At 40.8% G+C, this 19,190-nt stretch overlaps 1 protein-coding gene across 2 annotated transcripts in view; it reads right to left on the minus strand.

Annotated features, from left to right (window-relative positions):
- Window positions 1-554: 554 nt before the first annotated feature.
- Window positions 555-19,190, minus strand: part of TOX3 (TOX high mobility group box family member 3) — an 81,075-nt gene continuing 62,439 nt past the window's right edge. For both annotated transcript variants that reach the window (XM_072980462.2, XM_020800032.3), the window contains 5 exons: window positions 15,968-16,225; window positions 8,074-8,343; window positions 5,388-5,615; window positions 4,163-4,243; window positions 555-2,634 (listed from right to left, as the gene is read on the minus strand). In XM_072980462.2, coding sequence (XP_072836563.2) covers window positions 1,909-2,634; window positions 4,163-4,243; window positions 5,388-5,615; window positions 8,074-8,343; window positions 15,968-16,225 — 1,563 coding nt within the window. In that variant the 3' untranslated portion in view covers window positions 555-1,908. The remainder of the gene's footprint in view (window positions 2,635-4,162; window positions 4,244-5,387; window positions 5,616-8,073; window positions 8,344-15,967; window positions 16,226-19,190) is intronic.

Here is a 19,190-nt window from a genome sequence, read left to right on the forward strand (position 1 = left end):
CTCTACACATTTGGGAGTTGACTCTACACGCGACAGTGTTGCCAATCAGAGTGTACCACATTTCCTCATGTGTGATGAGGAGGAACTGAAAACGTATTTGCAGAAATCCCTTGTGGAGGTTGGGAAAAGAGAATGTGACCCAAAAAGAAGTTTTTCAGCAAATGAAACCGAATCTTGCGAATAGCGCTTTAGTGCAAAATCACATTTTGGAGCAAATGCATAAAATGAGGATGGCAGCTGCATTGTCAGATGGTTTGTTTTTGAAAGTGCTCATGTCTCTCTCTGTGTGTGTACACAGCAAAAGTACACTGATTTTGCCTGGAGGGCCGTTTAACAAATTATAGAGCTTTTCACAAATTATAAGGGAGGAAGATGTTCCTTCCCCTGGTTTTACCTGGAAGCAAGAAATCTCACAGGGCTTGAAAATTCCCCATTGAGGTTCTTCACTGAGCCGAGGACACCAAAATTGACAAGAATAATTTAGCCGGTTTTCTTTGTGTCCACATTACAAAACCACAGTGGGAGGGGGGAATTATGCATATATTTGTATAGGATTTTTTTTTTACTGAAATGTGTTTATTCTATAGCAAGATAAAAGCATTTTTCTTAGATAAGCAAAATACAAACAACTTAATTGCTGCTATCAGAACTCATAAAAAAGTATAAAACAGCGTAAAAACACAATAAGCAATGTTGCAATTAAATCATTCATGTTACCAGTGTTTACATTAAAGCCTCATTTATGAAAACTTTACAACACATGATATGAAAACCTTTTACAACTTTTCAAAGAAAATATTTACAGATTTTTTTCAGACGTGTCAATCCTCTTAAATAGTCGACTGATATTATACCGTTTTAAAAATAACAAAACAAAAAAAATCCCTCACATTTTTCCTTCTTACCTTTCTTCCCTAATAACCAGTTTTATTTAAGTGCATTTCCTTTTTTTAAAAAATACAGTGTATTAAATCTGAAAGTTGGTCACCCAAACACAGAATAAAATATTCACATTTATTTATTTATTTATTTTAAAACTGGAATGAGCAGAGCGGGGATAAGAATATATTGTATAACAAAGGACTGTAGTAGCTGGAGAAATTATAGCAAAGATGGGAAGATGGGTGTTTGATATTTCAGAACTTCTACTTGCAGCGCCCCCCCACACACACACTCCTTTCCTTTCAAAGACATTTAAAAAAGAAAAAGAAAAAAAACGGAAGGACCTTTGGTTAAAAAGTCTGTGATTTTTTTTTTTACATTTTTTTTCCAATGACAGAGAATAACACCATCAACTATTCTCCCGCAAGTGTGATTGCATGAAATCCAATCATCATTTTACAGGTAGTTACAGCTGTGCTTTTAAGGGCTTCATGAATTCAAAGGAACAAAAAAAAAAAAATTCCCAAACCCCACACACCCTCAAACCAACCGTTTTGAAGTGCATTAACCAATTTTGCAAGAAGGAACGGTTTTCATCTAAAAACTGTAAAAAAAAAAAAAAAGGCCATTTATTTTATATATATATATATTCCAGTCTTAATGCCCAGGCTTATCAAAGAGTATCTGATTCACATATTTGTAGGTAAAGCTGAAAATAAATTAAAGAGGCATTGCATGGCGATGAAAAAAGAAGAGCACAGCTTTTGCTTTTAAAAAAGAGAGAGAGAGAATAAAAAGCAATCGGAAAAGAAAATTTAGAGTCAGCTAAAAGAGTATCCGCAGCTACATTGTAGTTCTTTATTGCCTATCTAATAGACAGCTTAGAAGCTCACTTCATCGGTTATGCAAATCCTGCATAACTACCATTGGCAATGCCGAGTTTTCGGGGGATCAAGGGCTCAGCGTTCGCTGAACGCATCCACCCCAAAAGCCGTTCTCTCGTCCCGCTCCCCCGAGGGGGTGCCTTCAGAAAATACTGGCTTGGGATAACAGCTGAGTCTGTGTCGGGGTTGGCATTTCGGAGGGGTGCTGCTGGGGGGCCGGTGGGGGGCTGCCGATGGCCGGAATCGGGGAGGTGATCTGCGAAGCCGCCGCCGGGGAATGTTGCTGAGGGCACGGCTGCGGAGGCGGGTGTTGCATTTGCTGCATCTGCTGCATCTGCTGGAGCTGCATCTGCTGCAGTTGCTGTTGCATTTGCTGCTGGAGGTGCTGCTGCTGCTGCTGTTGCTGCTGCAGGTGCTGCTGCTGCATGTGGTGCTGGAAGTGGTGCTGCTGCTGCATCTGCTGGTGCATCTGCTGGTGCATGTGCTGCTGGTGGAGCTGCTGCAGTTGCTGGAGCTGGTGCTGCTGGCTCTGCAAGGAGGGGCTGGCCTGGGAGGGGGAGGCAGCCGCGGCCGATGCCCCCACCAGGTTGGTGCCCATGGAGCCGATCAGCGAGGTGGAAATGTTTGTGGTGGTCAGGCTGGGGGCGATCGTGACGGAGGCCACGATCGGGCTCATGGGCAACCGCATGGCCAAGGGCTTCGGGGCAATGGCCCTGGGGAGGGACTGCTGGAGAGTCTGCGGCGAGGTGGCCACGGCTGCGTGTTGGGAGATGGGGCCGTTGAGGAGAAGAGAAGAGGACAGGTTGGTCGACGCCAGCGTCTGCTGGACGGAACGGATGGTCTGGGCTTCGGCCGACTCAGCCGCGGCCTATGAAAAATATATAGAGAGAAGTTGTTACGGATAAATGGGGCATGGAGGGGGCCTACAGTCCTCCTCCTCACCATCCACACCTCCAACGCCCTTATGTCTAAGGAGCACCCCTCAGGATACCTTTCTTTTCCACCCTGTTCAACTTACAAACTCTGTGAAGGTTGGCTCTCAAGCTTGGACTCCCAGATGGTCTTGGACTGAAACTCCCAGAAGCCTTGACCATTCGGTGTCCTGGACAGGATTTCTGGGAGTTGTAGTTCAAGAACATCTGAGGACCCAAAGTTGGGAACCACTGGCTTAGAAGGAGAGTGCTGGCAAAGGATAGGGAAGAGGGAGAAGAAGCTGCTGTGTCTCCCCTACAAAGCTAGGAAGACAGTGATCATGGCAGAGAAGGATCCTCTCCCTGAGATTCTGGAGGGAGAGAGAGACACCCCTCTGTCCCAGTTGCAACCTGCCCACCTGCACCACTACCTGGCCTCCAGTCATTTGAACAAAGCTGAGTAGGCAAAAATGTGAACCCAGGTTTCTCCATGAAAAGCTGAACATAAACCACGTTGACTCTCTCCAGTTTGCATTTTGCATCGATTATCATTAGCTCTTCATGTTTGCACACACAAAAGAGCTCTAATCAAGAACATATTCTCAGCGACTTGGTACGGCTCACCTTACGACCTGAGCTTTCATCTGAGCTGCATCAAATAAATTATGTAGTATATACAACCTTGGCTTCAGTACGCTGATATTACAGCTTCTCATAATATGTTCTATAGCGCTGTAACGCTCTATCACAAATCCAAATGCTTTTGTTTTGCTAACACAAAGAAATGCCCTGTCGGATGTAAACATTTTTCAACAGAAGCAGCACTTCCTTGTCATCTTCTCTTTCAATTTTCACAGCAGGTCTGCTATGCCTCCTGCAGCTACTGCAAGGGTATAATGAGATCCTCTTTACACATATCCCAAGTGGTTATGTGGCCACCTCTGCTCTGATCCTGCTTACACCGGTAAACAGCCCATATGAAGACTGTTGCTATGTGCTTTGGCTTTGCATTTCACAATGCTCTTCAAATCTTGACAGCTACTCTATATTTTGTATAAAACACTTATTTTACAATGCATTGTGTGTGTAGATGTATGCATATATATATTTATTATTGTTGTTAAATCACCTTGGGTGCATTTCGGAACAACACTCTAAGTTTTTAAAATCTGTGTTCCAAAACTCATTGTTGACTCCAACTACACTAGATCTATGGAATCAAGCACTGAATAGTCAGTAAATTACATAAATCCTATTGGCTAACAGGACTACTCAAGGTAAAGATGACCAATCCCAGTTAAACAGACTGAACTGGCTCAAAAAAAAATTTGACAGGTTTAGCTTCCAAGTAAAAACTTTAATAGAAAACAATAAAATATCAAGCTTTCAACAAGGAAAACATGTCCCATCATCTTCATATCTTACTGTAGTTTTTTTAAATTTTAGTTCTCTTTTTTTAGTTCATTATTTTAATGGGACTCTTACCTTGGAAACCAGGCTTGCTCTGTAAGCAGCTAGCGCCTTCAGATACTCCTTTTTGGCAGCTTCTGTTTTCCTTTTATATACCTGTATTAAAAATTTACAATTAAGACCACCTTGAGCACATAAACTTCACACCATAAAGTAGTTCTTGCCCGAAGAGAGAGGCTGGAGTCTTGTAAAATGAACAATGTCAAAAGAAACAATACCGATATGGACCGTCCTACAAAAATACTATTTTATACAACATTACATGAGTCCCTCCTCCAGCTAAAGTCTCATATTTTTTGAGACTGAGGCTCAGCCAAATGTTTTATTGTGAACATTTGAATGTCACATTGTGAACAAAGAAGGCAACAAATACAAGGCTGACACTGAGAATGTCCCCCCAACTTCATCCACCCAACTTCACCCACCCTATCCAAATGCTAATGACTTTGCACTTTGCATTACCTTCTTTGTGGCTTCTTTTATCAATGCCCCCACCCCATATTAATTCGTGTTCTAAAAAGTCCTTCACTGAGACCCCATAAACTGTCACATAAATAATGAAATTTGACTAAGCTTCAATAGGGCTGCTGGTCAATGAAGCCAATGCTGAATAACAGAATTGGTCTTGCTCTGAATAGGCTTTACTAGGTCTCAGTGATGTCATCATAGAGCCAAATTCCACTGGTTGCATAGCTAAAGTGCAGAGTCTTTGAGGTACCTATTTCTCTACACCGTTTTTCAATTTAAAAATCCCTAAGCGGTTGACAATGAAAACAAATACAATAAAACCAGTGGCCAAAAGGAATAAAATAATAAAGCGATAAAAAGAGTCAATTCTATTAAAAACAATAAATGTAAAGCCAAAGGGATGCGTATTGTTGATAATAAGAAAATAAGGAAGAAGACAGGAACGTCACCTGTTCCATGCCAAGGCTGTCTCTTTAGACAACTATTAAAACATGGAATTTGGGTGGAGATTTCTAAGCTCCATGGGAGGTGCAAAGCATTAGGGAATGGTGGTCTCTCTGTTCATTAGGCTCTGTGAAGTTTCCCTCTCAAGATGCTGCCATTGGCGAGGAACTGGTGAGGATCTTAAAACTCCTCTGGAAATCTGCTTTTTGTTTGTTTGTTTTTTAAGGCTAAAACTATCAGAATTCTAACTAGGGGAATTTCTAGTTGTAGTAAAAAAAAATTAAAAAATCCCAAAATCCCTTGCCTTGTTCCCTCATCCCTTGATTACCTGTTTCTGTTCTTCTCCTAAGCTGTCCCACATAGAGGCTACGATTTTTGACACCTCTCCAAAGGTAGCGTTGGGATTCTGCCCTTTAATGGCCGCTTGCGTATCCCGGAAGAACAAGGCATACGCTGAGACGGGCTTCTGCGGTTCGTTGGGATCCTTCTTTTTCTTTTTCTTCGGCGTTTTGGGCTTCTTGCCAGAATCTGGAGCAGCTCTTTTTTCCCCTGCGGTCTATTCAAGAGGAGGGAGAACAGGCACATTCCAAGGATGGAATGTAATTAAAAATTCACAACTACATTGAACAACAACAACAACAACAACAACAACAACAACAACACACGATCTTATTTTCAGAATGGAATGTTGTTATTTGGTCAAAAGAAAAAAAACACCTTACATAGTTCACTTTGTACAGTACTTGATTCATGTAATTTTTTTAAAATGGCCATCCATCAGTTAAATCAGATCCTTTGCATTAGATATGTGACTACGAGTGTATCTATAGTGCATGATTATAGCAGGTTCATGCCACTTTAAGTACCATGGCTTTATCCTATGGAGTCCTGAAATATGTAATTTGATGCATATTTAAAATTCTTCAGTGCTTTCTGGTGAATTCCATTAGGGCAGTGGTCCCCAACCTTGGACCTCCAGATGTTCTTGGACTACAACTCCCAGAAGCCTTCACCACTATCTCTGCTGGCCAGGATTTCTGGGAGTTGAAGTCCAAGAACATCCGGAGGCCCAAAGTTGGGGACCACTGCATTAGGGTATTTAAATTAGCTCAAACAAATTACAAATCCCAAATATGGTAGAATGGGACTTTAAAGTGCTACAGTAGTATTGTGTAGATACACACTGGCCAGCATCCTCTTGATGTCTGCATAGGGTTTGCAAAACTTGCTGAGGCTTTTTTGTGGTGCTGCAGTGCATCTCAGTTGTGCAACTGGACACATGATCAAGCACATGGCTGAGGTGCTCCCCGGCACCCCAAACAATTAGCCAAATTACCCATGGGCAAGCTACACAGACCTTATTGGAAGGATGTCAGCCATTCTGTGAAAGAACCAGAACAGATTTGGGTATGCAGCAGGCAAACAATCTTGTCTATGTGCAACATCATGCAAAGTATGTGAGGCCATTATGCAAATCTGTATAAACTCAGTAGAGTGCCAACTTCCATATCCACACTAACATGGGACAACCACGAGCTACATCATGTCAGTCATGGCTAGAACAGATCCATTGAATCAATGGGATTAATGTACATTTTGACTTAACATATCCTACTAACCTAGTCACTCTAATCTAGTTAGGAATGACAACTGGATTTAGCCGCATATGCCAAAGTGGGTGTCTTTAAAGCCTGTCATGGTCTCAAAGGAGAAGACCAGAAACCATACATTTCCTGATTATTGCTGTTCATGATGTTGTTTTAAAAAACACAACTCTATGAAATGCCTCTATATTTAGAACTCAATGCTTCAACAAGTTTATTTCCCCTGTTAGATCCTTCTGCTCTAACTCCAATACCAAACTGAAGGTTTCTACAGTTCCATACAGACATCACTAGCAAGTAAGATGAGTTACAGAAATAAGATACTCCATATGAAAAGCGGAGGAAATAACTCGTCTTTCTTCTTCCAGTCTTTTTGTTAAGGCTGCTTAGTCTGGCTTTGTTTCCTTTTCCAGGTCATGGAGCAATTAATAGAGTCATTCTTCAACCGCAGCTGAACTTCTCCGAATCCTCTCTACAGCTGCCTTCCATAGCCTGTAGGCAGAGCCCTGGTGGAAAGGGCATTTGATGGATCCATGTGATTAATTTTGGCCAACACTCCCCTGGACTTTGTCATGGATTCTGCATATATAACTTGGGCAACCAATCTCTTTATTTAGGTTTCTATGATCTGTTCTAACCCTTGGGCTCACAGTTAATAACTGCAAATCTCTTTCTACAAAAACAAAAACTGCTGTGTCAGAAAATGTGTGTCCATGCAAGAAGCACACATACTCAAAAGTCCAGCCACAAATACGAGCTACAGTGGTGCCTCGCTTTACGATTGCCCCGCATTATGATGAAACTGCATTACGACAATCTTTTTGCGATCGCAATTGCGATTGCAAAACGATGGTCTGAATAGGGGTTTTTCGCTTTGCGATGATCGGTTCCCTGCTTCGGGAACCGATTCTTCGCAAAACGACGATTTTCAGACAACTGATCGGCGGTTTCAAAATGGCCGGCGGGTACATAAAATGGCTCCCTGCTGTTTTCTGGGATGGATTCCTTGCAAGACAGCCACCGAAAATGGCCGCCCTATGGGGTTCCAATGCGTTTCAATGGGCTTTTTATTTTCGCATTATGACGTTTTCGTTCTACAGCAATTTCGGTGGAACAAATTAACGTCGTAATGCGAGGCACCACTGTACTTGTTTACAACTCCGAAAGAGACCACTATATGGAGATATTTCTGTTTCTTATTCCACCCCCTCCCCATATCTGTTTCATCTCAGATGAAAATGACTCCGACAGCGTTCTCCAGACTCTCTTGAAAAAATAAAGGTTGCTTTTGACATTAGACAAATATCTTTTTTTTCTAAATATACAACCGCAAAGAACATAAAAATCTCCAAAGTTTGCAAGTGGTAGATAGAGAGAATGACAACACTGATAAAGCCTGTTATGACTTACTCTGTTGGAGTCATCCGCATCTTCTTCGTTTATCGAACTGGACGGGGATGGGGTCGCTGATTTGCTTGCAGGCGGAGAAGGTGAAGTGTGGGGCAAATTGGCACCCGCTAAATTCAACCCCAGTTGAGTGCTTAGCTGAGATTGATTAATAGTGGTCAGCTGGTTTGGAGGCATAATTCCTGAACGAGCAGCATCAGTCATGTGGACAATGGACCTCATAATCAAAGAGTGGTCCGGGCGATATTGAGGCACATCTGCGTGGTTTTGATCCTGAAAAACGTAAGTAGTAGACTATTAGGTGGAGGCCCTAGAATAATCACAAGAACCAATATCATCATCATCATCATCATCATCATCATCATCATCATCATCATCATCATCATCATCATCATCATCTTAAAACTGCAGAGCTGGAAGGGACCCAATGGACCATCAAGTCCATCATCAACAACAACAACTTAAAACTGCTGACTTGGAAGGGATCATCAAGTCCAGCCCCTATCAAGGGGAACCAGTGGGAATCGAACTCTCAATTACTGGCTGTTGCCTAAACCACTAAGCTCTCCAGCAGTTCATTGCAAAGAATTTTAATGACTAAAGAGGAATCCTGGCTATAGTGTTCCTTAATCCGCAAAGCAGTGGTCCTTTGGGTGTGTGACCCAGACATCAGTGGTTTGGGAAATTCCCTCTCTTTTGGGGGTGGTGGCTCTTACATTATGTATATGAGGACAAACAGCAATAGAAGGAATGCATGAGATAGGGTGATGATGCTGATCAGCGTGTTTTTGTTGTGGATGAGGGATCATTGCACAAAAAAGACCAGCTAAAGACACCCATCAATCACAGTGACAAATAATCTCTTCCCCTTATCACAACAATACATCCACAACAAAAACACGCTGATCACCATGATCACCCTATATCCTGAAAAGGACAAAAGCTGATCCCACAACTATAAATACTCAGCTGTCCAAACAAACTGCACCAGAGCACAGAGTTCCGACTCCTGTCCTCTAAAGATGCCGGCCACAGAGACTGGCGAAACGTCAGGAAGAACAACCTTCAGAACACAGCCAAAGAGCCCGAAAAACCCATAACAACCATCAGAATTAATTCCATGGGGCACAATTATTATTATTATAAGCCATTTAGATGGAAGGTTTCCAAATGGCACAGAATAAGAAAACATGAAGCATACACAACACACAATTAAAATACGGCATTTTATATAGTCAGTAAAATAGATAATATTTTAGATAACCCTAAAGAGAAACAGCTGAGGACAACCCTGAAAAATTGTGTTAATAATCTTCTTTTTTATATATTTGTTATGTTTTGTATGTTGTAAGCCGCCTAGAGTGGTTGGAATGACCAGATAGGCAGGGTATAAATAAATAAATAAATAAATAAATAAATAAATAAATAAATAAATAAATAAAACGACCACAGATCCTACAAGATCCTACAAGATTGCTATATCTTGTCAAGTCACTTCTGACTTACGATGGCCCTAATAGGATTTCCAAAGCTATGTGAGATGTTCAAGGAATAGTTTATCATTGACATCATCATCCTGTGCTAATCTTAACCCCATCCTATGCTAATCTATTAACCACTTGTGGATGAAAGACAAATAACTGTATAATGTATGCATGTACATACATATGTATCTATGGTATAAGTTGCCACTGACTAAAAGTTTGTTGAGTGAATCAGAGGGTTATAGGAGCACAGGCCTAAAATAAATACAGCAACTCTTTATAAGATCCAAGATAATGCTAGGAGATCAAATAGAAATGATCGGTGTCTAATGATGAAAAGACCCCACATAGCTGTTAATTGCTCCTTTAAGTGAGAGAAGCCACCATTTTTATAAATGAACAAGTTGTGTTCAGTAATTAGTTGCCCCTTGCTTTTAACGATGACTATAAACACGTTCATAACAATAACAAAAGCTTCTTTTAATAAAGAGTTCCAGACACTAAACACATTAACGAACCATGAAATAACAATTTGTATGTAATATATTGAACAATCTTGTGGTAATGTTGTGATTATAACCTTACTTCTTTCACTTTATCCAGATCAAGATTATGAAGAAGATATTAACAATAAATTGTGGAAAGAAAATTAACTGCACAAATTGGAGCCACACAGTTTATAAAATAATAATAACCGAAATTCATGCCTATTTGTCAGTTTGGATATAATCTCTTAGTACTTTCCAATTAATTTTATTCTAAAAAATTAAAATTGGAAGCCACAGGACAATGGATGGCTTAGCTGAATATAATTGAATCATATTGTTCATGAAATAATAGCTTTTTAATTTTTTTACAGGTATCTAATGTAACCAGTCATTAGTGTTATGACGAATACAGGCACTCCTTACTTAACGACCTATTTGTTTAATGACCACTCGGACCTATGACTCTTACAATTCTATGAGTAGAGATGAGCATGGACCACTAGTTTGGTGGTTTGACGTAGTTTGTTTTGTGAACGAACAGATAATCTGTGGTTCGGTGTCCCCCTCCAGCAGGAACCTACCCATCTCTATCGATGTGTCTACGCTGGTTTCAGACTTGCTTTTAGCAACCCCCCCCCCCCATACTATGGCAACCATCTTTTTCAAAAGGGAAGAATGTCAATGGGAGTTGTATTCAAAAATCATATTCAGAATTCCTTCTCAGCCCTTTACTTATGCCTGGAATAATGAATCACTTTTTAAAAAAAATAGTAAACAAAAACATTGAAAAAGCAGATGAGGGAGTTTGAATACTGGATGTCAGACAACAGCAGAAGATAGGCAGCTGAAGATTCCAGAAATGCACTTCGAGTAATAAAAAAGGGTCTAGAAGAATAAGGATGTTTTGCCTGCCAAATTTGGGTTCTGAGTACACATCCTTGAGGAGGGAGTTCGACAAGGAGAACAAGACAATCAACAGAACCATCTTCCTGGTCATGGTGATCATCAACACCATCTTAGAAATGAAGAACTGGAAGGGACCTTATGGATCATCCAGTCCAGCCCCTGTCAAGGAGGCCCAGTGGGAAGTCAAAACCCCAGCCTCTGGCTCTGCATCCTGATACCTAAACCACTGAGCTATCCAGCCGTTCTCATGCACCTCAACACTGTTGTAGAGGAGCATCAGGAGAAGACTTTGATGCAAAGATGAATTGGTACAGAGGTAGGTGGAATGTGACATAGCATAGGAGCCCAAAGACGAATCTTTCCCAATTGTATGCTTGCCAGTAATAATGACCAATTTCAAACATTTTCTCACCACTGAGAACAATTTTGGTGCATGTGGTACTTTTTGTGGATTAAAACTTTACAGAAGTTGGAGGGGGGGTTTGCACAAAAATCTTGTATTTTTCACATTAAAACTTTTTGATTGGAGAACATATATTCTGAACACCCTACCAAGCCACGAAACTCTGGGAGTGACCTAGGGTCAGTCTCTCTCTCTCTCTCTCACACACACACACACACACACACACACTCACACACACACACACACACACACACACACACACACACACACACACACACACACACACACTCTTTCTGTTTAGCCTATATCACATGTTTGTTATGAGAATAAAGGGACAAGAGTGCTGGCCGCCCCCTTGTGTTCACCGGGGAAAAAGCAGGATAAAAATGTAACTAACTACTTAATTAACTGACTGTTATAAGTCTGGAGGGATTCAAAACGCCATTTGGTCTCTGCTAATGCAACATTCCAGCCATTTATTGTAGCTCTAAAAAGAAAGAAAGAAAAACCCATCTAATCTCATCTAAGCAAGACTTTGCATGCACAAAAATATGCTGTTATATTTTTAAATTGCTACCAGGGAACCATATTTTCACTGAGAAAACAAATGTACATAAACACATGCAAATACACATTCTAAGAATGGCTGGGTAGAAAGAAAGTTAACTCAATTTTTTTTTTTCAAAAAGAAAAAAGAAAACCTGGAAGTAAATTTTTTTTAAAAAAAAAGAGAGAGAGAGAAAGAAAGAAAAATAAAATAAATGCAAGCTGAAAAGAGGCAATTATTTTACCGTCTGTTCCTTCGATATCAGAAAGGGAATTTCGAAATTCATCAAAGCTAACCTTCTGTTATGTACAACAGGCTAAGCTGAAAAGAATGTTAACAAGTTCAATTTTCATTCAATCAGCACCACTGCTCTCTGAAATGTTTCATTGCAGGAAAGAAATAAAAAATAATCTATATGGTAATTATTAGGATGAATCCCCCAGTAACTTTCAGCAACATAAAAGGTCAGTTCTATTCAAGATATTTTATCAGCCCCTTGCACATACTCCTGTTCTGTCATTTTAAATCTGAACAGCATTTTATTTTCCCATTTACAGCTACCTGCAGAATTAAGTACTTAAGCCAAATAAGAAAAGAGAGAGGAGAGAGAGAGAGAGAGAGAGAGAAAGTGAAGAAAATGTTGAATGCTGGCAAAGGGTATAATAGCATGGAGATAAATCGTTCAGCTGCTCCCCCCTCAAGCCTCCAGGGCTCAGATTTTTCTTCTCCTGGTGCACTGTGGGTATTCAAAACTTGTTCAACATGATTTCATTTCATTTCAGGCAGTGCCTGAGAAAACTAAATTACAGAATCAATCATACAGAAGGTCAGAGTGAGACTTCATTACAAGTATTGCATGCTTGCATGAATATCTTTCATTTATGACTGACCCAATATGTCACAATAGCTGTCTAGTAAAAATAATCCACTTTCTGAAATTGATGTACTACTGATGTCAGTGCGACTCAGCAGGCTGGGCAGATTATAGAGAGATGTTTAAAGAGGGAAAAAAAGAAAAGAATATATATATATATAAAGAGGGAACCCTATAGAGTACAACTACCAGGTCTCCAGAACTGCCATTCCTTGTAGATTAAAATAATTTCTCAGGTGATCATCTAAACAGTCAACTGTGCTTTAGTCTGTAATGACTTTTGATAGCAGATGGCAATTGATTTCCATCTATTTGCGCGTAGGTATATATATTTTCTACAATACATTAAGTCCCATGTGCTCTTCTGAACTCAAGACGAGAAGTCATCCAATTTTTCCTCCAGTAAATTCATTTAAGAATATATGTTTTGAATTGGCATATTATTAAAAGGCAATAGCTTTTTAGAGAGCGTTCCTTTAATATTTCTACTTTTCTTTTTTAGTTACGGTGGTGCCTCGCGAGACGAACACCTCGCGGGACAAAAAACCCGCAAGACGATTGTTTTTTGCGATTGCTATGGTGCCTCACAAGACGGCTTCTTCTATGGCCGTGCTTCGCAAGACTTTTTTTGTGTGTTGTTGATGGTTGTTTTTTAAGAACAATGCCTCGCAAGACGAAAAAAATCCATTCATCTTGTGAGGTTCCCATAGGAATGCATTGCAATGTACTCCTATGGGAAGCCGCTTTCCGCAAGACAATTTTTTCGCAAGACAGTGCTTCTCGCGGAATGAATTAAATTCGTCTTGCGAGGCACCACTGTATTGTGATGAGGTAGGGGGACCCCAATAGGTGGCAGGCATTGAACTAAGATAAATGTGCTTTTGTTTTCCCGTCAATAATAATGAAACGAATCGGCACTATGACAAACAGACACTCTTTTTACAACAGAAACCTAGGTCGGCACCCATCACAAGTACCCTTTGTTGCTGTTCTGTTTAACTAGTAAGAGAAACGTTAATCCACCAGCAGAGTCATTTTTAATAACTTCTAGGCCATGTTCCCCTCAGCAATAAAGCAGCTTGCTTGCACTTAAAATGGGTGGCTGGACACAGTCATCCGAAGTCAGTAATGGAATGTAAAGTATTATTTATTATTCCAGTGGTCGTTCTCCCGCAAATCTGAGAGCAACCTGCAAAAGTCTATTATGCAGCTCTACACCCTGAGGGAAACATAGGAGAACCTTGGCATGCCCTGTATTTTTTTTTACCCATGCCTCTGGCAATTCTGCATTCAAGTTTATAGGTGAGCATGTCAGGTAGTAGCCAGAATACAGCCAGAGACACATTGCATTAATCATAGCTCTGCCAACGTACATTTCATTTCTTCTCTGTTTGCGCTTCAAAATTTCATGACATTTCTTCAAGGTGAGATTCTAGTGGACATGCCAACAGGGTCAATCTATAAATCCAATTAAAAATAACATCCATTTGCAGTGAAGGTGTCTAGTGCTATAGCTGTCTAACGCTATAGTGTTATAGCCAGGATACTTTATCAATCTCTCTCTCTCTCTCTCTCTCTCTCTCTCATTTTTAAAGGGAGGCTATGCTACTTTAATGGTTTCCGTTTGGATAAAATATTATTTTTCCTTGTACACCTGTAGGATTTCTCTGTCAGTACTGATTAGTGACTTGTCAACATAGAGGCATTAAAAATGAGACATGCAGAATGATGGTTCATGTGGGCCCTGTTGTGCAAGTATAGACGAATATCATAATTATTTTATGGCCTCATATTTAGTTCTTTCAGATACAGTATGCCCAATTGACCATGAAATGAAATTTCATAGTTAAAATGCCTCTTTTACTTTTATTTTTATTGCGGCAATAAAAATCTTTTTATGGCTGCACGGAAAGGTAATTCGCAAAATATACAATTTAAAGAGGAACTCTTATTATTTATAAATATTTATCAGTTTAATAAAGTGCACATTTTCAATAAATAATGGCAGGCATTTATCACCCCTATGTTCGACAGGGAGACTGGAGAATCGGAACAGAGCCATCTGAAAGGGGGAACAGAAATAAATGAAGAACTTTGGAGGTCTTCTCCCACCAGTATCTGTTGCCCGCTACATTTCAGCTCTCAGCATCCCACACCCCACTAGAGTTAAGCTTCAACATTTCTTTCATTTTATTTGCATACAGCTGGTCACAAAGACACACAAGAGGAGCTTAATCATCACTGTATTACTGTAAACTGTTTCAACCCATCTAAAAAGCCAGAAGAATAAGAAATGAACAATGAGGTTAATTTTCCTGCAGGAAGTCTAGGCTATTAAGCCATCTTTGCAAATATAAATGACGCCGCACAGCCAAATTCACATGAAATGAGCAGTCTGAGGGTCAAATGATACATTAAAGATGGAAAGGAATTTGAAAAGGGAACTCCTTATGTGATTGTCACAGCACCCTCACTTGCAGCTTGCAAACAGGCTTGTATAATATCCCAATGAACTCAACAAAGCACAATTCAGAGTGGACTTAAAGCAAAGGAGTAAAGTGAATGCATAAACTCGGAGGGTTTTCAGGTGCTGGTAGTTTGGTTTGATTTCATTTTTGGTTGAAGAAGAAGAAGAAGAAGAAGAAGAAGAAGAAGAAGAAGAAGAAGAAGAAGAAGAAGAAGAAGAAGAAGAAGAAGAAGAAGAAGAAGAAGAAGAAGAAGAAGAAGAAGACAAGGTTCAACCACAATATCAGAAACCAGAGAAATATGTTGGGATTCATTGAAATAAGAGATATAGCAATTTTACAACACTCTATATCAATATACGATGGTACTGTACTGAGTGGCTGGCTGAGTTGGGGACTGCCAGAGCCAGAGGTTGGGAGTTCGATTCCCCACTGTGTGCCTCCTGGGAGAAGAGCCAGCCTGTGTAGCCTTGGGCCAGGGGACCTCCAGAGGAAGGCAATGGCAAACTACCTCTACACCTTGGAAAACCTGGCAAGGGTTGCCATAAGTCAGGATTGGCTTCAGGCCCCATCATCATGTGGGAAGTGTAGCACTTGGGTGACTTCCTCACCCACGTTGGAGAGGGTTCTTCTCAGCCGCATAGCTCGATCCAGATTACAACATCACATTTCCGAGCTGCAATCAAACAACAGTTGAGTTTGCACACAAACTGAAAGAAGCGGTCCCTACCATATGTAACCCATTGCTTTGGATGATGCTATCTTGCTCCACCAAGTTCCGGGATATCGTAATGGAGGGAAGATCCAAGCTCTGGGGTGGAAACTGGGGGGTGAACTCGTTGCCTTGCGCACCCATTTGATCACTTAGGCCTTGGAAAGGCAACAGGAGGTCCGCCATCCCAAGGTTGGTGGGGTCCAGTTCAGGTGGTGGCGTAATAGGTGGGATCTCAAACTCTTCGTCCCCAAGGCTCGGGGTATGGAATGTTTGCTAAAAGAAAGAAAGGACAGCAACATCAATGCAACAAAACACTGCTAAGCATGGCAGCATATATACAGTTACAGTAGTGCCCCGCTGGACGATTACCCCCGCTCTACGACGAATCCACATTACGTTGACGTTTTTGCGATTGCTTTTGCAATCGCAAAATGATGGTTTAAATGGGGGAATTTTGCTTAGCGATGATCAGTTCCCTGCTTCGGGTTTCAAAATGGCCGTCGGCTGAAGAAAATGGCCCCCCGCTGTTTTCTAGGATGGATTCCTTGCTTTACAGGCACCAAAAATGGCCGCCATATGGAAGATCTTCACTGGATGAGCAGGTATTCAGCCCATTGGAACGCATTGGTTTTCAATGTGTTTCAATGGGTTTTTAAATTTAGTCTGACGATGTTTTCACTCTACAGCGATTTCATTGGAATGAATTAACATTGTCAAGCGAGCCACCACTGTACTGGGGATTCTTCTGCTTGCAAAGATTATTGCCAGCAACCCTTATCTATCCTTATTTCACAATGACGGCAAGGAAACATATGCCCAGTTTTATGGATCCTTCAGACTAAAGATTTAAGTCTCATTATCTTGTGGCTTTAATGGTGTATCAGTATTAACTGTTTTTTAATGCACACTTAATTAGCAACATTTGTCTTTGGTGTTGGGCTGAACATCCGCTACGTTGGGCTTCTTTTGTGAAAGTCTCTCCCTCCCCCCACCACATAACAGACTGCCATTTTATTGAAAGGATATGTTAACAAAACAGCACAAAGAGCTTGCGCATTATTCTGAGGCCTCGATAAAATGCTGACAATTTTGGGAGCGCACACACAACATTAATCTGGCTGTGAAGACTTCAGAACTCTTTTACAACCCATAAATGTGAAATATTAAGATGTCGGCTTCAAGTTCCCTCTTATTCTGTGTACGGAGTATAATGGACTCTTTGGTGTAAAGATGGTTGTTGAGGAACCAGGACAATGTTTTAGAAATGGGAAAGCTTGTTTTTGGCATTACATGGAGGAAAAGGCACATGTCTAAATGTTAAAACATGCATGCCTTCATGCTAGATCCTTCATCACATATAATTTTTTAATTCACATTTCTGACATTATTGTCAAATGATGCAGAGGAATCTACCTTGCAAAGGACAGTCAAGAGAACATCATTGCTTATTAAATCTTGACCATTTGTCTGGCCCATCCCCTGGGCAACTGTGTGGACAGGACATTTCCTCTGGTGGCCCCTCTCTGTGGAAATGGCACATAACTACCATTCTGGTCACCTTTAGGGGAATTTTAAAGTCTTATGCATTCTCACCTCCTTTAGTCTCTCTTTTTCATTAATCCTCGTTCATTTAAGCAGCGGTCCACCGAATTTCGCACACTTTGCACAAGTGAGCAAAGGGCACATTTTTTTTTATTAAAAATTGCCTTGTTCTAATGGAAAACGTCATTCTCATCACTACAAAACTCCCTGATTTATTCTGATCATCTGAGTAGGGTTTTTTTTAAATCTTATTTGTTGCTGTAGTCTTTTTTGCTGTTGTCATACGATTTAGATAGCAAATATTACTACTTGCTGGTTAAATCACATGATCTGACTTTTTTTAAAAAAAGTATCTTAAAGTTATGATCTATTCTGTCTGACCTTGACAAAGTGTGTCTAGTAAATAAATAGAAAGCTTTCATGGATGAAATCAAATTCCTCAGGCTAAGCACTGTCATGGATAGTGTAGGAAAAATTGTAAACAAAAGTCCACAAATCAATGCTACCTTTCTTAGAGATTTTGTTTATTTGAGAAGAGGTATGAAATTAGCCCTAGTCTTTGCTGGGGGGGGGGGGGTCAAAACTGATGCTTTCCTGGAGCCAAGAGAACTCTTCCCATGTTCTTACCCACACACAACTAACCTGGGGGATTCCTTCTTCTGAAAATATAGGCACAATGTCTCCAACTCCAACTGTAGCTTTCATGAGCTACAGGAGGTCAGAGCAGCTATGGTCAATGAGAACCATCCGGCAGTGAGGGGTAATCGTTCTAGAGCCGAAGAACCCAGGTTCGATCTTTGCTTTACCATGAAGCTAACTGGGTGAATTTAGGCCAGTCACTACCTTACCAGTCAGAGGGTCATGATAAAGATAACTATGAGTGGGTTGACCATTCTGGAACCAAGAATGACCACTTAGGCTACCTCCAGGCTGGATATAAGTATGATATAAATAGGATCAATGGTTGCCGGGTGGCCACCAAAAGCAAGAGTGGGAATCCTGCTGCTACCTTTCAGTTATGAAGTGAAGTAGTGCCCTTGTAAACACAGGGCAGTTGTGTGTACAGTCAATGGTCAATATTCCTCTGTTACCACACAGTGAATCTTTTAGTTCACTGTTGCTTCCTCTGTATCAGTGGTTCTCAACCTAGGGTAACCCACGTATTCTTGGACTGCAACTCCCAGAAACCCCGACCAGCACAACTGCTGGTGAAGGGTTCTGGGAAATGCAGTCCAAGAACATCTGGCTAACCCAAGCTTGGGAACCACTGCTCTATACGGATTTGACTCATCGCCTACCAACCTTGGTTTCTTCTGTGCAACACCATTCATAGACATGCACTCTTGCAAATCCTGGCAGGGTATTGGAGCCGTTACAGAGGGAAATAGAAGAAAACACAGGGTTATCTTCCATTTCCCCAGTAAGAGGGCAAAAGGGGGCATTGGACTGCAGCCCACATGTGTTGTTTTTGGGGGGCACACCACACTGCATTTAGTTTCTGTGCGGTTAATGTTAGTCTACATTTTTTGCTGGAAAGGTGGAAGTGGCAGGAGAAGGAGCATGATTTACATTGCCTGAAAGAGACTGACTTAATGCCAGTTAATTTTAAAATGATATGTTCGATGAAAGATCTCATTAAGTGCTGGAAATTGTCATCCTTCAAACGGTTAATGATGATATAAATTAATAACCGCTT

Source organism: Pogona vitticeps, chromosome 10 (assembly GCF_051106095.1).
Source record: "Pogona vitticeps strain Pit_001003342236 chromosome 10, PviZW2.1, whole genome shotgun sequence".
Taxonomy (NCBI): domain Eukaryota; kingdom Metazoa; phylum Chordata; class Lepidosauria; order Squamata; family Agamidae; genus Pogona; species Pogona vitticeps.